The following is a 25,752-nucleotide window of genomic DNA, read 5'->3' on the forward strand; positions in this document are numbered from 1 at the left end:
CTACTAAAACACAGAGAGAAGATAATTTGATGTATGAAAAAAGCCCAAAACTCTAAGTTATAGCTGTCACTTCTTTCCTCATTTCACAGTGCTTTCTTCCTCAAGTCTTTCTCAACTATTTCAATAGTGTAATCTTGAAAATGCAATCTTAATACAATAAATTCCAATTAGTTTGAGCCCAAATACCTAAAAACCTTTCAACACAATCTTTGCTTTAGGAAAATTACAAGAAAATAAATAGGTAACAAGGATCAATCCAAAAAACAACTTCTAATGTATGACCCAATTTCAGTGTACCTTTAACCCAATCTCCTAGACGCTGTAAATCTATATTTACACTATATTATGATAAAATTAATGTTTGAGTTCCTGAAGGAACTCCAAGGAGCAATCAATCATATTGACTATACTGTAAAGCAGGATTTTTAAAAAATATATTTTTTAAAAATCTCAACAAGGGTTGAAATTCTAGAAAAGAACTTCTGATCACTAACCCTCAATAAACTTGAAATTTCAATTACCTACCATATTCCACTTCCCTAAGAGTCTGGCTAATCCAGGTCTTACAGAATGGAAATAAAAAACAAGACTTCCAAATTATTTAAACATGGACACAGCTAATATTAAATTTATATTTTGTATTCATTTCCTTAGTTTCTTATCGAGGCAACTGAAATTAATTATTTAATACAAAACTGGCTTGACTCCAACAGAGTCATTAATATTAGAAATACATAGAAAAATGTTTTTAAAACATTAGGCTAATGGACTGCAAAAGCAGAAGCCTATATGATCATTTGGAGTAGAATCTAAATTACCAGTATTATTAATAATAAACACTGGATGAGCACCAAAGTACTTACTTTCAAATGCTGATTCTTAATCTTGAAACTTTTATTTCCCAAGTAATTCTAACTCTGATGAATGAACTTACAAATTTACTCATACATGCAAGGAAACTTTGGATATTCATATTCATTCTACGCTTAAGTTTAAGAATCTAAAGGTAGATAGGGCCTTATCATCTGAATTGATTTATCTATTCATGAATCAAAGGAAAACAAAGACACCACCAACTAATTCCATACCTTCAGAGCTGTGAGAAAAAAACAAAAGAATAGCTGAACATTTTTATTAGGATGTTTGTAAATGTAAAAAGTTAATTGAGCACAAATATATCTGCACCAAACTGTGTAAATATATACACATAGCCTATATATATTTATATACACACACACATACATATATATTCTCTGCAAAGCATTTCAGTATTTTTCTTTTTGGTGTGGGAAGGAATGGAATGGGACATTTTTCCACTTTATTTTCTATTTAACACTTTCATTAATATGGACATTAAATACCTGAAACAAAGACCTAGTTCCTATGGGACACGATGGCTCAGTTTAATAAAAAACAGAATTTTCCTGCAGTCTGCACAACCGCACACAGACGAGTGATCCCAGTGGCCAAGATGCTGTATCTGGCCAAGTTTGCTAAGTTTCAGGGACAATTTCTGTTGATAATACTTAAAACTTAACATGCTTTAAAAAAAAAAAAAATATATATATATATATATATATATATATATATATGTGTGTGTGTGTGTGTGTGTGTATACATATACATACACATATACATATATGCTTGTGGTGGGGGAGGGAAGGATGGTAGCTTTCACCTAAAGTTCTTTAAAAGTTTTTTGTAATTAAATGAATGAAGTCAATTGCTCCTAGTCATTAACAATGGACCAAGTAGAAATCCACTCTAGCGGGTAGTTTTAGCACACAGGTTGTGAAGCATCCAGAAAATGTGGGTATCTCGCGCCTCCGAAAAGCTAGAGCCGGGTTCCCAACAAACCCAGCGTCCTCGGAAGCCTTAAGTGACAAACAAAAGGTCCCACGCTACAGGGGCCACTTCCCCTTAGTTCCCAGCGTTCGCAAACGTCCCGGGAGTGTCCACCTTTCCAAGAATCCCCAAAGCTGAGCAAAGCAACCCGGGCAGCTGGCTGACATCAGTGTCCCGCGGTCCAGCTTTCTGGGGGCGTGGGGATGGGAGGAGGACCCAAGAGCAGGGCAGACGGTCGGGGGGAGGACGGGAAAGGGAGAGGGAAAGAGGGCGGGGTGGACAAATGCAAATAGCCGATAGGAATCCCCACCAAGGGTCCTCCGGGGTCCGAGAAGAGCGAGGGAGGAACCTGCCGGTCCTGGCCCCACCCTCCCCAGGTCGGGAGCCAAGTGCTGCCCGGCGAGCAGGACGCGCCGACCGGGCATCCATCCCGGGACTCAAGAGCCCGTGCCCGGGGACGCCGGGCATCGCTGCCCCCAGCTGCGCGCCGGCCGGAGGAGGGAGGCTGGAGGGGGAGGACAGGGCACTTAGGGAGCTGGGCAGCGGGGATGAGACCCGGGGCGGGCCGGCGGCCCCCGAGACTCACCTATCCGGCTGAAACTCTCCGACAAAGTTCGGCGCAACTTCTTCATCTTGCTGATCTTCTCCGCCGGCTGGGGCTCAATCAGGTCACACATCTGGACGGCGCAGCCCGGGAAACTTCCCGACCCTGGTCCGGAGCCCAAGACACTGCGAGCCCGAGGGGGGCGGGCAGACGAGGAGGAGGAGAAAGAGGAGGAGGAGGCGAGGACGAGGAGGAGGAGGAGGAGGAGGAAGCAGCTCCGGCTCGGGTTGGGCTGGCGAGGCGAGCAGAGCGGGGCCCGGCGGGACTGACCCCCGCCGCCGGTGCTGGGGGGGCGTGGGGCAGAGGGTCGCGGCTCCGTGCGGATGCCGCCGCTCCCGCTGTTCTCCGCTCGCCGAGACTTTCTACGTGGTGCCCGGGGCAGCGGCTGCCGCCGCGGCGGAGCTCCCCGCAGCCTGGCGCATTGCACCCCCCGCGCCCCCCGGGGCACTGACAAACTGCGGCCGGGCCGGGCCGGGGGCTGCGGGCGCCGGGTCGGCCAGGAGAGAAAGAGGCGAGGAGCCTCCGGGAGGGCGGGCGCCGAGGCGGGGGGATGAAGGGCGGGAGGCCGGGGAGAAGTTGTCCAGTGGCCGGCGCAGAAGCCCAGACGAGGGCGAGGGCCGAGAACGGCCCCGGGTCGCCTAGGCGGCGGTCGTCCGGTGGCCGGCGGCTCGAGCCTCGGAAGCGGCGGCGCGGGGCGCGGAGCAACAGCAGCGGCGGGCGGCGGAGGCGGCGGCGGCGGCGGTCCGGGCTCCCCCGCTCCCAGGCCGCGTCATCTCCCTCCCCTCCTCTCCCCTGCCTCGGCGAGGGAGCAGCCCCCGGACGGCCCACGCCGCCCCCTCGCTCCGCCCCCGCCCCCTCCTCCTTCCTCGGCAGCCAGACGCGCGCGCGCCGCGAGCCCGAGCTCCCCAGACCGGTCGCTCGGTGTCCGAGGCTGGGACCCTCGCGGTCAGCCTCGGCTCCAGTGGGGGTCGGACGGGGAGGGGGCGCGACGCGCGAGCGCGGGGCTGCGGCCGAGCGGGCGGGGACCCCGGGGGGAAGGGGCAAAGGCGGCGAGCAGCGCTGGGAAGTTTATCGTTGGGATCCGCGTGTTTTTCCTCCCAGAAATTAACGGTGTGTGAAATTGAAAGGAAGGGGGAAGGACCGTGAGCCCCACTTTCTAGCTGGCCGCGGCCGGGTGATCAAATGTGCGGGAGCCTAAGGTCAGTCCTTCACTTGCCCAGGAAGCTGAGAAGGTGAAAGACCTGCAGGAAAGGCGGCAGCCATCAGTCTCCCTGCAAGGCAGGGCCGAGGTCGCGGGGTCATTCTGCCCCTCCTCCGAGGCGGACACCGAGGCCCACGGCCACGGAGTCCCTCGGCCCAGCTCCTTGCGGGGCATCCCTCTGGCCTCCTGCAACTAGCCCGTTATCGTCCGAGTCCGGCTTAGTTCAAACCCTCCTTTCGATTAACTCCGAGAGACCCTTGGAGGCTGCACAGCCTAAGCCGGGATTTGAACACGAGCCCTACGCTCAGGGCTCGGAACTAGAAGGCCCGTTATCCAATCCCCTCGTTTTGCAAACGAAGTAACCGGGGTCCCCAAGAGGGAGTTATCACGCCCAGGATCCCACACTTAGTCCCATTTTAGCGACACAGTTTGTGGCTTCCAAACCTGTACACTTCCTGGGTGGTTTGAGGCAATCTGGGTTAAGTGACTTGCCCGGGATTAAACCGCTAGTGAGCGGGGTGGGATTCGAACTCTAGTCCTCTTGACTCCAAGTCCGGGGCTCTCTCCACTTGGCCATCTAGCTGTTTCTTGCCTTCTAATATATTCCCCCCGAATACCCACAACCCCATTCTACTTAAATGGCTACAAACAGAAGTTTTCCTCCCCACCTCCTCCACTTCTAAACCTCCGGACTGGTGAGAGTTTGCAGACAGACATCATCTGGAGCCTAATAAAATGGGCAACATCCAGATAGCCAGTTTCCAAAGGAAAGTGGGGGAGGGCTAGAATGTGGTTGGTTTGGGGGACCAGTATTTCTTATGAATAGAAATGTTGCTAATCTTGAGTCATCTGGCTATGAGAGAGCTTGGGAGGGTGTGACGATGCTGTTTGCTTTAAAGGAAGTTTGAGAGAATATGTGTTTTGTTCAAAGATTTTTATCTTGCAACAAAAACTCACCCCACCCCCCTTTCCTTAAATTGTAAATTGAAGTACCGGGACTGTGCCTTTGATTTATTCATAATAGTGCTGAGCGCATTAAAGGTGTATAAGAAATCTCAGTCACTAAGGACAAAGAATATGGGGGTAGAGGAATAATAACTAACTGCTGACTTCCGGGAAGTCTAAGAGTGAATAGTGATTGAGAAAACAATTACTCGCAGTACGTATAAAAGCAATAAAATGAGTTAAATTACCAAGCATTTTGATACTGATGCCTCCATCGAACTATTACAGAAAGTATCCTGTGTGGTCTAATTCAGGAAAAGTTTTCTTTTTGTCATTTCCTCATATGACTCAGAGAAAGTTGTCAGCAACACATGTGTAAGTGATGGAACAAAGCTTCCCAACCAGCATCCCGGGATGTCCATGAATTCTCCCAGCAGCTACAAAGCAAGTCCAGATGCTCTTGGCAGTTCTGCCAATAACTTGCTTTAAAAAAAATACTTTAATCCTCCTTTACCACCCCAATTTAAAAAAAAAATAAACTTCATATAATTAGAAGAGTGAAAAAGAATTAGCCCAAATCCATTAGTTTCATCTTTTTTTTTCGGCTCTAGAAGGACAGTTGTAACTTAGCTAAAATGAAACTCTGGAAGCATCCATAGATATCTATTATCCTTATCATCCCTTTCCCCCTCATGGTCTCCATTATCATAAATAATCCTTTAGTATGACTAATCTTAACTGTTAAAAAAAATTACAAAGAGTGGAGCTTTAAAGTGAGTTCTCAAATGAAGTAGTATTTGTTGATTATTGTTAAAATTAACACTAATAATATGCTTTGTCTTGAATTTCAATTCAGTTCCATTAAGTAAACACAAAGTACCTACTAGGAGCTTTCAAAGTCCTTTCTAACCTACCCCTTTTTATCTTTCCAGGCTTCTCACACTGGCTCTTAGAGGAAACAACTCTAAGCCTGTCCACTGGTTGTTGCCCTTGCCTGAAGCTCTCCCCCATCTCTGCCTCCTGGTTTCCTTCAAGCCTCAGCTGCAGGAACCTTTTCCCAATCCTCCTTAATCTTTGTGCCTTCCCTCTGAGCTGACCCCCATTTAGCTCCCCTTCATCTTGTTTGTACCTAATTGTTTACACTCTGTTTGACTGTAAGCCCCTTGGGAGCAAAACCATTTATTACCTTTCTTTATATCTCCAGTACTTAATACAGAACCCGGCACCTACAAGGGCTCAATAAACTCTGACCAACTAAAAGACAAACTCTGTACCTTTGAGGTTAGAAAGACAAAGACAATGGTCCCTCCCATCTTGGAATTTACATTCTACTAAGTAGAATTTGGTTAAAACATTATGCGGAACAGAGAGTACTGACTGTGATTAGAGAAAGGTGACTTCTCCTGTTTGAGGACCACCAATAATTTGCTCTCAAATTGAATTGAAGTGAGGCTGAAGCATCAGCTTGTCCAGGGGCAAGGTAAAAATCGAGATTACTCTGAATGGCTCAGGATTCAGTGGCTGACCTTGACCTTTCTAAATTAAAATGATTTCATCAGCCTAGCAAAGGAATTCCACCTTTGACATTGTTTACTCCAGGGCTCTGACCACCTAATTTAAGCAGAAACTCTAAATATTTGAATGTCCTCATGTGCTCAATAAATTCTACAAAAAATGTGAAATAGTGTGTAACCTAACAGACTTTTGTATATTATCACTTATTTTTAGTAAGTTATTACTATTATTACATATAACTATCACAGATATGTAACTATTACTACATATAACTAACTATATATAAATGGAGCAGGTAGGTGGGCCCAGTGGATTGAGCACTGGACCTGGAGTCAAGAAATCTTTTAGATCCAGCCTCAGATACTGAATAGCTGTGTGACTCTTAAGAAAGTCACTCAACCCTATTTGCCTCAATCTCCTATAAAATGAGCTAAAGGAGGGAATGACAAACCACTCCAGTATCTTTGCCAAGAAAGCCCCAAATGGGATCACAAAGAGTTTGACAAACCTGAATTGACTGAACAACAAATAAACAGACATAAATAATAGATATAATGCTATCAGTGAGTTAAAATTGTGCATAATTAAGATCTAGGTATAAGAAGATAGTAATAGAAAGTTGTATTAAAATATATATTGTTTTTCAGTGTAGCATAATAAAGACCTGGTCTTCAAGACAAGAAAATCTGGCTCATACTGGTTGGGTGACTATAGGTAAATTATTTAATCTCCCAGTCCTGTAATTCCCCAGTTCCTTAAACTGTGGTTTACAACCCCATATGGGGTCTTAGAACTGAATATGGAAATTGTAAAATTAGGATTATTATCAGTAAATGTTTGATTTGTATACCTATTTTATATACCCACATACCTGAGAACAATCTCAGGCAAAAAAGAGACATGAGTAGAAAAAATGTAAGAAGCCCCATGGAGTCTATCTAAAACTGAGTTATAGAGAAACCATTAAGTTATATTGTTAGAATTTCTTTACCTGGGAGCTATCTGCCATTGAAATCACAAATCTAGTCACTATCCCATATTACGATAACTGATAGATGGCTTTGTTCCCTTGATCTCCATGCAATACCTTAAGATCTAAAGAAAGGCCCTCAGCATGAATCCCCATTTCATATTATATTAGGAAGAACGTGAATAAGGATGGGCAGCATTGATGGATTGTGAGCTCCATAGTTGGAGGGAGCATATATATGGTGACACATCACTGTTCACGGAACATAAAAGCATTGGTATTACAAATGGATTTGATAGGTGTTGATCATATGAGATTCATTGACTCTCAAAGATGGAAAACACTTCAGAGACTGGACTATCCAATCAGGGCTCACCCAGGCTTTACTTAATGCTTAAAACTGGCTTCTAGCCTTTAGAAAGTCTTTCCTAGCTCAAATCCAAATTTACCTCTTTGTAATTTCCACCCATCATTCCTGGGTTCTGACTCTCTGGGTCCAAGTATAACAAGTCTAATCTGTCTTCCATATACCTAAAGACAGCCATCACATTGTTTTCTTCTCCAAACTAAACATGCCACAGTTCCACAATTGAGCTTCATATGATATATTCTGGAGGCAACTCTCCATCTGGCTTCCTAACTCTGGAACATTCCTTAGCTAATTGATGTCCTTCTCTAAAATGTGCTGGCCAGAATGGAACACAATACTCAGACCAGATGTGGTCTGACCAGGGCACTGTACAACAGGACACTTTCCTCCCTTCTTTCTCTCTTACCACACAATTGACTGTATTAAATTTGCAGTCTTTCTAGCCCCCTATATAGTTTTCTGACAAACTTCTGTCTGGCTGACTTCTCTATTACATTTGTAAAGTAAGTTTTAAGAACTCTAGGAGTAAGACTTTTCACTTGTCACATTAAATCTCAAAGTATTCAGTCCAATAGTCTTGAACTTTAAAAACAATGGCTATTATTTAGCACATTACTTATTCCTCCTAATTTCATGGCATCTGAAAATGTCCTAAATAGGTCAACTAAGCCTTTATCCAAGTCACCATTAAACAGCACAAGACCAAGGATAGACATCCAAGGCACTCCACTGAAATTTTCCATTCTTGCTGACATTGAGCAACTAATTATCTTTTGGAACCAGCCATTTGACCAGTTTCCAGTCACATAATTGTACTATTTTGCAGCTTGCTTCTCCATTTTTCACACAAGAATAATGAGAGGGACTTGATCATTTCCTTGCTGAAATCTAAGCAAACTGTCCATCTGGTCTACTAGTTTTAGTCTTTTTTTTTTTTTTTTTTTTTTTTTTTTGAGGGGACTACTAATCATGTAGACCAGAGGGATACTATGGATGTGGTTGACCTTTATTTTCATTGATGTCTTTGATAAAATCCTTCATGCTGTTCTTGTGATAAAGATGAAGGGAATTAAGTTTAAAAAATACTATAGTATAAAGAAGCAACAATTAGCTTAGAATAAGCTAAAAAGAGTTAGAATCTAGGAAAGGGAATGGTAGTGATACAAATGAGGAAAAGAGATGATTTATCCTGAGATGAAATCAGTTCTTCACTTGTTACAGTCATGTCTGATTTGATTCTTCATGTGCCTATTTGGGGTTTTCTTGGCAGATATTGGAGTGCTTTGCCATTTCCTTTTCTAGCTCATTTTATAGATAAGGAAATTGAGACAAAGTGTCACAGAACTATTAAGGGCAGGATAGATTTGAACTCAGGAAAAGGAATCTCTGGCTCCAGACCTGGAGTTCTATGCACTGTGGCTATCTAGCTGCCTCCAAGATGAAGTTAAGGCAGTAACAAATGCCACAGGAGACAGCTTTTCTGAATTAGGAGATGGATGACTATGCCGTTGGGGGAAGAGAACAACTCAGAAATGAGAATGGAAAAGACATAGAGAGTAGAACTAGAAACAAGCTGAAGGGAAGAGCCAAGGAGCATTTAGTATTAGACATGCTTAACACCATGCAGTAAAAAGCACATAAGATCTGGAATTAGAATCTTGGCTTTAAAATTTACTGCCTTTGTAACTTTGAGCAACTTCCAAGCCTTTTTCTCCTCCTCTGTGTAATGAGGGCATTGGACTAAATCACCTTTGTGGTCATTTGATCTGAAGTTGAAATGAAACCAAGGTTTTCTTAGTTTAAAATATCATAAGAGTGAATGAATAATTAAAGGTGTGGAAATATGTGTGATTAGATAACATCTCAGAGATCTTTATGGGTACTTGGTTAATCACTGCTGTACCCTTGTAGTATAGGTAGGACACTGTGAACTGAAAAATGCCACAGGACAAAGTAGATATGCACCAAGATCACAGTGAGTCAATGGGGAAGCTGGAAAATGGAACTCCAGCTTCCCCAGTACATTTCATGTTCTCATAATTAGATAATGTTTGGTCTTAAAGATCATAAAGAAGCAAGTTGAAATGATAAAGAATTGATAACTGGGATGAAAACAAGTTCCAAGAATTTCAAACACATGCAGTTTTTTTTCCAAATCATTTCCCCACAAAAACTCAACAACGAGTACCAGGAGCAGACCCGACTTTCTATATTTGGGGATGGTGGTGGAAAGGATGAAAGGAGAAGAGAAATAATAGCTATAGATATATCAATATTTAACAGGTTGATCATAAAAATACTGTTGACGCTTTCATGTTTCCAGACACATTTAGGATTGAAGTCTCCATCTGCCTTGTCGCTTAATTGTCATTAAATTGTTTGCTTTTGTTATTTTGTAATGTATTTCATAATGCTTATTGCCTACATGTTGAGAGAATCTGGTTTCTTTTACAAAAGGCATGATGTGGAAAACACAGACATTGTAAAAAAAAAATCCAAATGATATTAAGTATGAAAATCTAGGGATAATTTGGAGAAAATAAATTACTCAAGTCAAAGCATGAATTCATATATTTTAACTTCAGTCCTTGACTTAATGGTCCTTAAAACTTCTCAGGGGCAGATAGATGGGGACCTGAAATTGAATGTTGCATCAAACACTTTACACTTCCTAGCTGTGTGATCCTAAGCAAGTCATTTAACCCCAATTGCCTCACACACACAAAACAATAACAATACCTTCTGATAGTGAAGAATTAATTCAGTTTTTGTTTGTTTTTATCAAGCTCAGTCATCTTAAACTAACAAAAATGACTAGCAAAAAATTGTTAGAGATTTTTTTTTGTTTTTTTTTAATGCAATCTATTGCCTATTATACTCCTTAGTGTGACTGAAGTGCCAAATGATTTGTTAATTGGTATTAGCTAAATAAAAGATATGTGTAATGTGGGTGAGAGGTAATTCTAATATATGTTTATCATCTATTTCAGTTTATCTTGTGACATCCATCAAAATTCAGGTGTCCTTTGTGTAATTGAATTCCACATGTTAAGATGAAATCACCCAAGAGCTGCAGTGATTGGAAATCTTATACTCGAAGGTCAAACTGGTCAGGCTCTTGTTTGGAACAATTAATTCCCGAGATTCAGTGCCTTCTAACACTGTATCCCAGTTTTGACTTAGTTAAACTAAACCTTTGTCAGTTCATCTGCATAGGTGCTTAACTTATCATACATAATATTTTTACAAGTCATGGGGAGGAGTTCCAGTGAAAGTGATACAGTGCTAGCTGTTATCCCTTTATCTCTCCCCCACTCTTAAATGACTTACCTAATTCACATAGTCATTAAAACAGTTTTTAGAAATTCTAATCTTATTTTTTAATCAAATTATACTCTATCTTGAGAATGAATGGAAAGTGTGCACAGAACTGTAATGGGTAAGGAAGACTTTGCCATATCTGGAATGAGGCATTTCCTACCCTTAGTGGTCCAGATCCATGCCAGAGACTGGATGGCATGGGAGTGACCCTCAGAAGAACATAAGAGAGCTGGGTTTCAGGCCAGCAGAGGAAGGGGGAGATTATCCCTGGTTATTTCTGTTCTAACTCCCTGTGGGAAACAATAGTCAGGAATGTTGTGCCCAGAGGAATTCATTCTTAGGTCTTGGGCAATACAAGCCCCATTTTCTCTTAGGACTAACAAGTTTCACATCCTTTTAACTTCTTAAGCAATACCTCTAAGTCAAGAGATACAATTTCCTCTTCTTAATAAAACTAGATCTCTATTGAGAGTTAGTTGCCAGAGCCCCTTTATGGCTGTCCCATCCACAATAGGAACAAGATCCACAGAAGGACTCACCTCTCCAAAGTAGGCTAGCTTATTTCCCTAAAAGGGAAACTTTATGGACTGCTCCTGATTTATAGAAAGGCTGGTCTCTCCCAAAAGTAGCCGGACCCTCATCCGCAAGGTCCTTGAACCTCGATTTCACCCCACCCCATCCTTTGTGTTGCTGCCCCATCCAGACAGCTCCATGCCCCAGAAAAAAAGTGGGAATATGGAGAGACTTAAAGGACTAATTTTGTCCCTGGTGAAAGGATTCCTTGTAATCTGGCTGTGCATCATGGTACAATATACATATGAAAGAAGCATCTTTTCATTACCCTTGCTGAATAAAAATGATCCAGTCATCGCAATTGAAACTTGTCAGAGAAATAAAATGGAGTCCGGATCTTTATGGAGGAAAATGTATAATTCATAGGGTCCTGAACTGAGAATTAGAAGGAACTTCAGAGATCATGTAGTTAAAATTCCACTTTATACAGATGAGGAAACTGAGGGCTGGACAATGATTTGTCACCCAGATTTTAAGTAACAGGTGGGGGTTCACAACTACTTCATCTGACTACAAATCTAGCATTCTTTCTTTTATTTTTAATTTGTTTTTTTAATTTTATAATTATAAAATTTTCACAGTATATATGCATGAGTACTTTTTTTTTAATAACATTATCCCTTGTATTCATTTTTCCAAATTTTCCCCTCCCTCCTTCTACTCCCTCCCCTTGATGAAAGGCAATCCCATACATTTTACATGTGTTACAATATAACCTAGATACAATATATGTGTGTAAATCCAATTTTCTTGTTGCACATTAAGTATTAGATTCCGAAGGTATAAGTAACCTGGGTAGATAGACAGTAGTGCTAACAATTTACACTCATTTCCCAGTGTTCCTTCTCTGGGTGTAGTTGTTTCTGTCCATCATTGATCAACTGGAAGTGAGTTGGATCTTCTTTATGTTGAAGATTTCCACTTCCATCAGAATACATCCTCATACAGTATTGTTGTTGAAGTGTATAGTGATCTTCTGGTTCTGTTCATTTCACTCAGCATCAGTTGTATTCCTCCTGCTGGTCATTTCTTACAGAGCAATAATATTCCATAACCTTCATATACCAAAATTTTCCCAATCTAGCATTCTTTCCACAGCTTTCCATGGGTTTCCTAATTATTAAATTTGGGTAAAGGAAGATGAGAAATCAGCCTGACCACAAACAGCCTTAAATGAAGTTAGAATGTTGAATCTATTTTTTTTACATTTCAATTTTCTTTCTTTTAAAGGACTGAGTTGTGTACAGGGTGGTTAATGCTTTACAGACAAGAAAAAAACTATAACTAACTTATTCATCATTACCTTCCTCATCCTCCTCATCTTCATCTTCCTCCTCTTTTTCCTCCTTTTTCTTATTTTTCTCAGCCTTAACAACTTCTCCCTTTTTTCCCACATCAGGTTTTCCTTTAGCCTGGTATGCAGCAATACCCTTTTCATAATTTTCCTTCGTTTAGCTGCTTTCTTTTCATAAGGTTGTTTATCATCTGCAGCAGTATTATTCTCAATTTTTTCTTTTTGGCCACATCTTCAGTAGAAACATCAGGGTGCTCTCCTTTGGTTTTTGGAAAATATCACACAGAATAAGAAAAGTGCTGAAGGAAGCCTCTTCGGTGCACTAGGATCCTTAAACTTCTTTTTTGTTTCTCTTTTAGGTGGTATCTCTTTCATAACGAACCTTATCAGCTTTTACCATGTCCTCGCATTTAGCACACAGCATTTTTTAGAAATTTCTGAGTTCACAGAATCATCTGGGTGCTTCTTCTTATGTTCCTCCCAGCAGGTTTACACAAAGGTGGCGTATGAAGACATTTTCCCTCTCAACTTCTTAGGATCACCTTTGCCCATTTTTGCTTATTTTCCCTCCGTGCCATACAGAGTAGCCCACTGCTTATTTGGCTCTCTTACCTGGTGCTGTCTCTAGGGAGTTAAATGTACTGCAATGCCTGTGAAAACCTGAATCTATTTTTTTTAATAGTTGCAATCAATTTATTATAAGAGGTGATTGATTAGGCATCTGCAATGATAAGAGATGATTGATTAGGCATCTGCAATGGTGACTTCAATTTCTATCACCTGTTCAATGCTGATAGAAATGATCTATTTAACAATTTCAGAAGGACTGTACAAATCAATAAGGAGAGCCTTCTGTTCACTTCGAAGAAGTAGTAGAGAACTATACTATCTCATCCTTGAAGGGACAGCCAGAACAATAACTAGGACAGGAAGATTGGGGCTTTGTCCTAGGGTACTGGATTTAGAGGGCTTCAGATTTAAAAAGCATTGAACTTGAAATTCACTCACAGAACTAGGAGGTTTATGTAAAGAAAAAGTAACTTTACTCCATGTGGAACCCACCCCAAGCTTTTGAACCTTCTCTCTCGGTTTCTTAGGATCCCCTTTGCCCATTTCAGCACCATTCAGAGTAGCCCAGTGCCCGTCTGACTCTTATTTGTCCCAGCGCTGTCTCTATGGAGCTCAATGTACTGCAATGGTTGGGAGAGCCGGAATCTTTTTTTTTTTTTTTTTAATAGTTGCAATCAATGTATTGTAAGAGGTGATTGATTAGGCTCCTGCAATGGTGACTCCAATTTCTATACCTCTTCAATGCTGATAGAAAGGATGTATTTGACAATTTCAGAAGAACTGTATAAATCAATAAGATGTTTGTGAATAATCATCATCTGGAAGAACCCAACCTTTGAACCTTCCCTCTCGGCTTCTTAGGATCCCCTTTGCCCATTTTTGATGACTTTCCTCCAGCCCAGTGCCCGTCTGACTCTTATTTGTCCCGGCGCTGTCACTATGGAGCTCGGTGTACTGCAATAGCTGGGAGAGCCTGACTATTTTTTCAATAGTTGCCATCAATTTATTATAAGAGATGATTGATTAGGCTCCTGCCCTGGTGACTCCAATTTCTACACCTGTTCAATGCTGAGAGAAATGATCTGTTTGACGATTTCAGAAGGACTGTGCAAATGAAAGGTAATCATCTGGAAGCCAGCCCAAGCCTCCTGGACCTTCATCGGGAGGAGTTTTCCTCCTTGGGTCTTCATCGGCATTTGAACAGATCGCTCCATGCCCTAGTTCCTTTCTTTGGTCCTAATGGGGTCAGTGCTTTATCTTGTGGGATTTCACCTTGTGGCCTGTGAGGGTGATGGTGACCTGGGCAATGGCCACTTGCCGGAGCTGGGATCCACTTAATCCTGAGTGAATCAGGAGGAGAGACGGGGATGGCCGCCCGCATGGGGCTGCGGGATGGTACTTTCACCAAAGAGCGAATGTACACTCTATTAACTGAGGAAACAGACCCTGAGGCCTGTCAAATACCATGCCCTAAACTGGTAATAGCGTGGAGATGGCAATGCCTCTTGATGGAGTTTCCAGAGCTCATTTAGGAAGGGTCCCCACAGTCTCCTCCTAGAGATCTGAGACTCACAAAGATGGAGAATTCCCTAGAAGGGTGGAGTTAATTGTGCTGGTTCTCATCAAAACATAAAATGAGAAGAATCTGACTGTTGAGAGTTCCAGATAGGAGTCAGACACTCTCTGTGTCTTCCAAACCCAAGCAAGCCAGGACGGAGCCTGATCTTCCACCTGAGAAACGGGCAATGACCTCAGACTGTGTGGAAGCTTTCTCTCACAAATGTTTAGAGAACCTACATATTGCGTACTTGCTCCTCGCCTGCCCAGGACCACAATCCCAATTTCCTTAAAAGGCACAGCTAGCTTTTCCCTGATCCTTCCCGATTACCACTCTTCCCCCTCCCTTCCAAAGCTACCATCATCCTCTTGAAATTACATGCTGTTGCCAAAATATTCAGCATTTGCCACGGGTGGCAAAGAACTAGAAACACAGTGGGGAGTGTGTTATAAATCGTGGTACGGGGATCCCACAGAATATTGCTGCTCAGGAAGATGTGACAAAGAAAATAAATCTCAGAGAAGCCCAGGAAGATTTGCATAAAATGATTAAGAGCAAAATAAGTAGAAGCAAGAAAATAATGTAGCTAAAATACTACAATTTAAATGGGAAGAGGGAAAATGAGACAGAATAACCATCTAATTAAGTGGATGATAGCCATATATGGAACACTCCCTGCAAGATTCCAATAATGGCCAAGCCTGAAGCCAGAGAAAGTAAGAAAATATCCCTCTCACCTGTTTCTGCAGAATTATGGGATAAGGGATGTGAAAGATTGCTTTTTCTGACAAACGGCTGATGAACAGATTGGTTTTGCAGAACATTTTTCATTTTTATTTTAAAATCTTTGTTCAGGGGATTAGAGAGTCAGAGGTCATATGGGGTTCACGGAAAGCTCTAGGATCATGCATTTGGAGCAGAGACTTTAAAGGTCATATGGACTAAGCCCTCTCAGTTTATAGGTAATCAGAACAGATCTAATTTAAGTAAAGGAGAGCCTTCCGATTACCCTGAAAAAGTACTAGAGAATTATACAGTCTCATCCTTGAAGGGATAGCTGGAACAATAATTAGGACAGAAGAAGTAGTAGGGAAGTATGCAATCTCATCCTTGAAGGGATAGCTGGAAAAATACCTAGGACAGGGAGATTGGGGCTTTGTCCTAGGGTGCTAGATTTAGAGGGCTTCAGATTTAAACTTTAAGTTCACTCACAGAAGAAGGAAGTTTATGTAAAGAAAAAGTAACTTTACTCCTTCATCAAGATAGAAATAGCAAGGATTACCATGGAATTTTTATAGTAAAATACACAGAAGGTCCCTGGGGTCAGGTTCTCTCCTGCTCTTCTCTGCTTCTACCCCCATTTCTCTGCACAACAGCCTTCTCAGCAGTTACTTTATACTGGCTTCCTAGTCCAAAAGATATAAAGGAAAGTGTCCCGTGCTGCTTTTGTAAGCAGCACAGATTTTGAGTTATGGTATGAGAACACTTCCCAGGCAGGCCCCGATACCTGGCCATGATGTGACCTAGACAGACATTTGACTTGAAATGGGTTCAGAATTATAGCCTTCGTGATACTGAAGGTAATAGTTAGGACTGTATGACAACTTCCATTAGACCTGCTTGTTTTCACTTGCCTATAATTTTATGAAAAAATTATACTTTGGAAGAGAAATTTTCCTTGTTTTTATCTCTGACCAAAGATAAAAGAAGTGCTTGAAAAGCTTTGAATAGTATGATTCAGTCATTCCTGAATCAATAAAATCACAGACTAGGACCACAAAAGCATTCTGAGCTGTTCTTATGAAAGGGAAATAAGAAGTTCTTCTTTGTCTTTCTGTAAATGCTTTCTTCTGCTAAGACTGAATCATGGCGAGGAAGTCAGAGGGAGAGATACAGTAGATAGAGTAAAAGCAGTGAAGAAATACAGATAGAAATAGCTAAAGCAGCAGAAGCAAGATGAGTGATATATGGACAATGAGGAAGAGAAAAAGAAAAAATAAAATCTCAGTGGAAAGATCACTGGGGAAGGATCACTTAAACTGGACATATTGCTGACGCAAGCCACTCATATTTTACTCTTCCCTGTGGGCAGAGATTTTTGTTGTTTAGTCATTTTCAGTCATGTTGTATGTGACTGCTCATGACCCTATTTGGGGTGTTTTTGGCAAAGCTACTGGAGCGGTTTGCCCTTTCCTTTTGCAACTCATTTTACTGATGAGAAAACAGACAAACTCAGATAAGTGACTGGCTCCAGGATCACACAGGCTAGATTTGAACTCAGGTCTTTCTGATTCAAGTTCCAGTACTCTGTGGATCACCTAGTTGCCCCATTGGCAGAGATGGTAGCCTCAATCTCAAAATAGCTCTCAGGAGGTGAGAGAAGACATCACTATTATTGGAAAAATACACACTGGCAGATGAGGGTCTAAAGTCTTTTCTTTGTATATTAAAGAAAGGACATCATAGACACCAAAGCCAGGCTCAAAATTACCTTGAGTACAGGGCAGCTAGGGGGTGCAGTGGATAGAGCACCAACCCTGAAGTCAGGAGGACCCGAGTTCAAATGTGACCTCAGACAGTTAACCACTTCCTAGCTATGAGACTCTGGGCAAGTCACTTAATCATAATTGTCTCAGCAAAAAAAAAATAAATAAATAAATTATGATAACCTGAGTATGTATTATTAAAGAGGAATAAAATTAATATAAATATATACATAATACACAATATGTATATATAATATACATAAATATCACATACATAATATAATACAAAATATTATATACATAATTAATACATAAAACTCCACAGAAATAAAGATAGATATAAATATATAAAATCTTTCTGCAAGATTGTTTCCTCATGATTGAGCCATACCAAGAAAACAAAGGAAGAAAGGGCCCTATTTGTGCCAAAGATCTTACTGATATTATCTCATTTGATCTTCACAACAACCCTGGGAGATACATGCTATTATTATCCCCATTTTACAGTTGAGGAAACTGAGGCAAATAGAAGTTAAGGCTTTTGTCCAGAGTGACACCAGCCCAGCATCCTATCCACTGAACCACCTAGGTTCCTCAACATAAATCAATATAATAAAAACGAAAATATTACCTAAATAAATTTATTTATTTGTCTCCATAAACATGATTCTAAGAATTGCTTTGACAATTAAAAATATTAAAACTAATGTGGAAGAATAAAATGTAAACATTTTCAAGGGAGAATATATATGTATGTTTTTGTATATAAAAGAGGCCTATCTATGCTAGATATCAAATTATAGCAAAAAGTAGTAATAAACTATTTGGTACCAAAAATGAAAAATGGAAGTCAGTCGGTGGGGCACATTAAGCACACAACATATCGAAGTAGCAAACAGTTACATAAAGTTCAATAAATACAAGGACAAAACTATTAAGTAAGGTCACATTATCTGACATAAAATGGTAAAAACTGGAAAGCAGTTCTGACAGAAATTAGATTGATTAACATCTTATATCATATATGACAATAAACTTCAAGTAGATACATGACCTAAATACAAAAGACATCAGAATCAAATTGGAGGAGCAGAGAGGAAAATAGCTTTCACAACTGTGGATAAGAGAATTCCTCGCCAGACAAGAAAAAGATCACAAAGGATAAAATGGACAATTCTGATTACATAAAATTGAAAAGATTTTGCGTAAAGAAAATCAATGCAAATGCATTTAAAATTAGAAGAGAAACAGTTAACTGGAAAAATCTTTGCAGCAAATTTTTTCTGATAAAGGCATGATATTCAAGATATAAAAAGAGGTAAAGGACAGGGGAGCAGATGGGAGTGAAACTATTTCCCAATATACAAATGGTGGAAGGGAAAGGAAGGGAAGGGAAGGGAAGGCGGAAGGGAAGGGAAAGGTATGAGCAGACAGTTTTCAAAAGAGAAAATCCACACTATCAATAACTATTTAAAAATACTCAAAATCTTCATTAATTAGATAAGTACAAATTAAAACAACTCAGGTTTTACCTCACACCCATGAGAATAGCATAACAAAAAAGGAGAATGAGAAAGCTTGGAGGAATTTTGGGAAAACAGGTATATTAAGGTACCTAAAAGTGAAGCTCTGAATAGATATACCCACTATAACAAGTCACTAAATTGTGCATACTTTCTGATTTACTAGGCCTAAACTCCAAAGAGATCAAGCAAGGAGGAAAAGGCAAAATATATGAAAATATGTATAACAGCTCTTTTACTTAGAAAATACATACAATTTTTAAAGTATGTTATTTTGATAGTAAATAATTTTAACAGCTATTTTAAAATTCTAAATTTCAGGCAAGATAATCTGAGCTTGCATATTTCTACACTTTGATACTTTGGATTGATGCATGGTTCCACAATTGTATGTACTCCCTCTAATTCTTCATACCACAACTTCTCCATACTTCCTAATCCCATTCACTTCTTGTCCATGAGCACACAAATATAATCATTTTACCAAATATTGTTCTTCAAAACCAAATTTCATCTTTATGATGATTCAAGAAGCCCCAAAGAGCTAATTCTGGCTCATCATATTTCTATTTAAAATTGATTCACAAGAAACAAAACTCAGAGTGAGGCAACAATAAAATCTATTATTTTATCTCTGTATACTAGAGACTACCTGGACAAAAGCAGGAAATGAATAGAGTTCAATAAACACAAAACAAACATGGTGAAATGAAAAATTAACTAAGAAGCAAATTTGACTTCCTAGCTGTCATCACTGAGATTTGATTGGATGGAAACAATCCCTAGGGTATCAGTTTTATTTAAAATTTTAAAAAAATACAAGGAGGGAGGAATAATTATCTATTAAAAAGATAATCTCTCTGCATCCAGAGAGGGAACTATGGAGACTGAATGTAGATCAAAGCATAGTATTTTCACGTCTTTTGTTTGTTTGTTTGGTTTTTCTTTTATGTGTTTTTTTCCATCCTTTTAGTCTGATTTTTCTTGCACAAAATGACAAAATATGGGAATATTTTAAAAGGGTTATACATGTATAAACTATATCAGTTTGCTTGCTCTCTTGGGGAGAGGGGAGGTAAGGGAGGAAGGGAGAAAACATTTGAAACACATACATGTAAAGATAATTTTCAACATTCATTTTTGTAGGATTTTTTGTTTTATCTTAGGTGTATGGACTATATATAGAAAGAGAGACAATCTGGACAAAATAAGGATCAATATATCACAAATCTGTCCTGAAAGCATGGTGTGTAAGTAATGGAAAGCCCCAAATATTTGGGTATCTTCAAGGAGTTCACTCTCTGACAAAAGCAGAGCGGCTAATAATGTCTAGTTTATCTTACTGATAATTTTAATATATAGAAGAACAAACAAAAGAAATTGTTGCTATGGAACTTCCCAGGTTCCTCTCATGGGTCAGAAGTGATAACTCCATCAAAGAATGTGCAATAGAGAAGGAAAGGAAATCCAGACATAGCCTGACAGATTCTAAAATGAAGATAATTCAAAGGAAGGATAGACTAATATCCCACTGACTACAATTCTTCAAAGGGATCCAGCACAGAAGAGATAGTAAATTGTCATGAATAATTTTTATTTTAAAAGAATGAAATTCTGAAGATAAAGAACATTCCAATGAGAGGGAAAAGGGAAAGACTTATGTGGATAATTAACTTCAGCAGGAACAACATTCTAAGGCCCTGCTCCAATATAGGTTAGGCTCATTTTTTTTTTTTTTCCATAAAAGACAGCTAGATGAAGCAGTGGATAAAACACTGATCCTGAGGTCTGGAAAATTTGAGTTCAAATTGGGCCTTAGACACTTAATACTTTTTACCCTAAGTGAGTCACTTAATTCCAGTTGCTCTGCAAATAAATAAATAAATAAATAAAATAAATGAAAGGCATTGAAATCAGACTTAATTGGGTCAGTGGACTAAAAGTCAGGTCATTAATGTACATAATCCAAAAGCCAAGACTTCTGCCCCAGACTGTCATGTACCACACAGAAGCATGGAAGATATGCCCAACTGAATCAATGCCATCCTCACTGAATATTCTTGGAGTATTTCATTTTTTCCCTAGAATCCAGCCTGTTGTATGAAATTGGTCTGGATCAGAAACTAATAGACCACTTTATATTTTTAAAAACTTCTACAAAAGAAGTAAAGTCACTTATACTTTGACGTATTTAACACCTATTGGTCAACCTGCCATTTGGGGGAGAAGGGCAGGGGAAGAGAAGAGAAGAGTTGGAACAAAAGGTTTTGCAATTGTCAATGCTGAAAAATTACCCATATATCTTGTAAATAAAAAGCTATAATTAAAAAAAAAAAACTGTCAATAGAAAAGCTAACAAAGGAATAGGGCCATCCTATTTCTGATTGATGACTGATTTTTAGGAAAATCAATTAAGGTTTTAAGAGCCTGGTGTAGTGAATCAAATAATAGATTTGGAATCAATAAAACCTGTATTCAAATCTCAAAAAAAAAAGTCAAGTCAGATACAAATACAAAAGTATATAAAAATTCTAATAGGAATATTGTATTTGTATTGTGCAATATTGTGTTCTGAATGATGATTGGAAACAAATTCTAAGAACAAGAAAAGGGGAATTTAAAAACATATTTGGGAAAAGAGGAGACAAAGAAGGGATAGCGGAAGATGATGGGATGATGATAATAGACAATGAAGATGGGGAGAGGAATAAACATTTCTAAAATGACTATTATGTGCCAGGATCAGTGTTAAGTCTTTTACAAGTATTATCTCATTTGACCCTTAAGAGGTAAGTTCTATTTATGCTCATTTTACAGTTAAAGAAATAGAGGTTAAATGTCTTGTCCAGGATTATATAAATTATATATTATATATGAATATATAATATATATTAAGCATATATATTATATATTCATATATAATGTATATTATAAATAAATTATTATTAAACTCAGACCCCAGTATTCTATGCACTGTGGTATTCACCAGCTGCCTAAAGAGAATTCTTGCATTTTTTTTCTACCAAGAGAATGATTATTGGAATGAAAAAAATCAAAATAAAAAATGGCTAATAGCGAATTAAAAGGCAATATGTTTAAGTAAATAAGAGAACACAGCTGCTCTTGATTAAATTCAAGTCATTGAACCCAGATGAACTACATTCCAGAGAACTGAAAGAACTGGAAAATATGATCGTTGAGCAATTATCAATAGTCTCTAAAACATTGTACAAAATGGGGCAGCTAAGTGGTGCAGTGGATAGAGCACCAGCACTGAAGTTCAAATCTGACCTCAGATACTTAACACTTCCTAGCTGTGTGACCCTGGGCAAGTCACTTAATCCCAATTACCTCAGCAAAAAAAGAAAAAAAAAAAAAACATACCTCAGATTGCACAAAATGGTAGAGCATTATGGGCCAGAACTCTGAACTTGAAACAAAAGAGTCTTACAAGGTACTAAGTCAGTGGAATTGATAGAGACCATAGTTATCTAATTTAGCATGGTTCAGTCTGATTGATCTGATCCTCCAAGGAGATGCTATGGGCCAGAACTTGAAACAAGGTACTGAGTGGAATTGAGGAGACAATGGCTAAATCTAATTTAGCATTGATTTAATCCTACAACGAATAATGGTTTCCTAGTGATGTAATGATTGGTTTATACTCAGTGTGGAACAGAGACTGAGACAGATTCATTCCATCTTCCACCTTTGTGGTGGCTGCAGGCTGAAGCAGAAACCCTTGGAAATCGGGGAGATTCAGAAGCCAGAGAAGGCAGGCGGGAGCTCAAGTTCTCAGAACCAAGGAGAGAGACAGGTCTCCAGAAAACTAGCTGAGCCCCAAGTGAAGGAGACAAGACATTGAAGGAGACAATAAAGGATTTGGACTTTAATCCCTGGCTGTATTTGGGGTGATTACTGAACTGAAATGAAGGCTGCTCCCGGAAGTCCCCCAAGAAACCTGCTCCCAGAGAATATTACATTTTAGAGAAAAATATTACAGGAGAGGTGTCCCAGGACTGGAAAAGGGCCAATATTCTCATTTAAAACAAAAAAGCATAAAAGTATGGGCCATTTAGCATAACTTCAATTCCTACTAAAATTCAAAACAGAAAACAATTACACAAAGAAAGAATGAACTATAGAGGTCACTTAGGTCAATCCAGAAAGACCTCATTTTTGTGCTTGTTAGTAGTGTGATTAAAAGTTTTTTTCAATGAATCAATCAAAAAACATTTGTAAACTGCCTGCTATGTGCTATATATTATGTTAGGTGTTCAGATGCAAATACAAAGAGAATTAACATAGGTATAGACATAAACTTATTCCAATTGTAAGTGACACCAAACTAATATATCAAATGTCAGAAAAAGGGTCAAAAAGATTTCAACAGATCCTTTAAATTTTTAAACTTTAAAAATTGTTGTAAATCTAAGAATGTCTAATTGAACAGGGGTTAATATAAAGTCTTACTCTGGGGTTCAAAATCTCTTCATAAGTACAACATTGGGGAGGTGTGGTTAAAAACAAATGTCTGAAATGGGGCTTTTAGTGGATTGTAAGCTCACTTTGAGTTTTCTTCATCCATTTGGATAGTTAGATTAAATTATTTTGGGTAACTAGAACATAACTCCTTTACTTATTTTTAAAATAATAATAGCTTTTTATTTTTCAAAATACATGCAAAGATAGTTTTTAACATTCACTGTTGCAAAACTTCGTGTTCTAAATTTTTCTCCCTCCCTTCTCTTTCTTCTCCCTCCCTTATATAGTAAGTAATGCAATATAGGTTAAATAAGTGCAGTTCTTCTAAATATATTTCCACATTTATTATGCTGTGTAAGAAGAATCAAATAAAAAGAGAAACAATGAGAAAGAAAAAAAAACAAGCAAATAAACAATTATTAAAAAAGGTGAAAACCCTATGTTTTGATCCACATTCAGTCTCCATAGCTCTCTCTCTGCACTTTCCATCACAAGACCACTGGAACTGGCCTGAATCATTTCATTATTGAAAAGAACTAAGTTCATCAGAATTGATCATCATATAATCTTGCCATTGTCATGTACAGTGATCTCCTAATTCTGGTTCTGCTCATTTCACTCAGCATCAGTTCATGTAAGTCTCTCCAGGCCTCTTTTAAATCACCCCCCTGATCGTTTCTTTTAGAATAATAATATTTAGAACAATAATAAAATAACAATTTTAGAATAATTATGGAATATTTATGAATATGGTATATTCAGTTATACCTTCATATACCATAATTTATTCAGCCATTCTCCAACTAATGGACATCCACTCAGTTTCCAGTTCCTTGCCACTACAAAAAGGGCTGCCACAAACATTTTTGCACGTTGGGTCCTTTTCAGATACAGATTCAGTAGAGACACTGCAGGATCAAAGGGTGTGGACATTTTGATAGCCCTTGGGGCATAAGAACATAAATCTTAAATCTCATTTAGGAGAATCTACAATGATTTAAGGATTAGAGATCATTTAAACTATCATCTACAGAGTGGAACATCTGGTTGAGTTCACCATTTATATAAAATCCCTATTCTTTATAGAGTATTCACAGTATAGTTTCTGTGATAATAGCAAAATCATTTGTGATTATATATATACACACACACACACATATATATATATGCATATAAAAAGCCCTGTGTTACACCTTTTTCATTATGCTTATTGAATAAAGATGTCTTGTTCTATATCTCAAGGAAACATAATGATGAGCTGCTCAGGCCACCAAGTAATTTGTCACGCTTTATTAAAAAAATACACAAACTTTAAATTAAAATGTAAAGCTCTCCATCTCAGCTCCATCATCTTTGTTAAAGTTTCAGGCTCTTTTCTAGTTGGATTGACCTTTAACGGTGTTTTGTTGCCTCTTGTGAAGCTTTCCATACTGATGGTCTTTACTTCCTAATAGTTCTACATCTTCATTCAAATTGGCTACTATTTTCTCCATGCTATTGACACTTGCTATCATTATATCTGGTTCCATTTTTGCTGGTGAAAGATCTCTCATTACATGCACTAGATCAGTATGTACAGACAACTGCTCTTTCTTTACTAATCCTTAATTCTCCTTCATTTCATGTAATGATTATATAATTTGATGTCTCACGCTAGACCTAGTTACAATTTCTTTGGCTGCTGTTGAAGCTAATTTGTTTTTTTTTTTTTTCCCTTCTAGTAATGAGAAGTCTCCAAAGAGAATTCGGAATTTTATAATCTATAATATTTATTTATCCCATTAAAGTTTTCTCTTTCTTTCCTGTTTGCTTTTTCTCATATGAAAAGCTTTTTTTTTTTTTGGAGGGGGTAATTTCTTTGTTTCCTTTTTCTTCTTCCTATATGTATATAGTATATATGTATGTATGCATGCATGTAGGTAGGCATGTATCTGGAGGTATATTTATCTACATGGACACTAAAAAGCTGGGCTTTTTCACGACCTCTCACTGGGATATTTCACAGGAATCTAGAAGAATTTTTAACTTTAGTATAACAAACTATTCTTTCTATCAGTAATATTGGAATCCCTCCCATCCCCAGTGTCTTGGATGAGGAAGTAGAAAGGGTACTATAGAAACCAAAAAAGGGAAAAGAATTGGGAATAAACCAAATTTAAACAGAGGTAACTTGCTGAAGGTTACTTGAATCTGAAGGGATAGCTCAAAGGAGAAAGATTAACAAACACTTGAAAAAAAAAGCATCTTCCTTAGACAATATTGCTCATAAAGAAAGGTGCTGGGAAAAAAAGTATGAATAACTCTGGCTCCAAGTATCTATTTTCCTATATATACAAAATCTTTATGAGAATAACCTTCACATCCATCCAGGATATGATGGTGAGAGAAAAGAATAAAAAGGCTTTCACAGAGGATATGCTACAGCAGCCCATGTCATTACAGTGAACACAGTTATTGCAAAAACAAAACAAGATTCAATGTCCTTGTGTTTT

At 39.0% G+C, this 25,752-nt stretch overlaps 1 protein-coding gene and 1 pseudogene across 8 annotated transcripts in view; both read right to left on the minus strand.

Annotated features, from left to right (window-relative positions):
- Positions 1-25,752, minus strand: part of CDK14 (cyclin dependent kinase 14) — a 772,185-nt gene that overhangs the window by 623,635 nt on the left and 122,798 nt on the right. For 2 of the 8 annotated variants that reach the window (XM_074266568.1, XM_074266567.1), the window contains exon 1: positions 2,432-3,195. The exons of 5 other annotated variants lie outside the window; for them this stretch is intronic. In XM_074266568.1, coding sequence (XP_074122669.1) covers positions 2,432-2,522 — 91 coding nt within the window. In that variant the 5' untranslated portion in view covers positions 2,523-3,195. Of the gene's footprint in view, positions 1-2,431; positions 3,196-25,752 lie in introns of those variants that run through there. One more of the 8 variants, XM_074266566.1, reaches the window with a different exon arrangement.
- LOC141544407 (high mobility group protein B1 pseudogene) lies at positions 12,634-13,190 on the minus strand (annotated as a pseudogene).

This window comes from Sminthopsis crassicaudata, chromosome 5, assembly GCF_048593235.1.
Source record: "Sminthopsis crassicaudata isolate SCR6 chromosome 5, ASM4859323v1, whole genome shotgun sequence".
Classification (NCBI taxonomy): domain Eukaryota; kingdom Metazoa; phylum Chordata; class Mammalia; order Dasyuromorphia; family Dasyuridae; genus Sminthopsis; species Sminthopsis crassicaudata.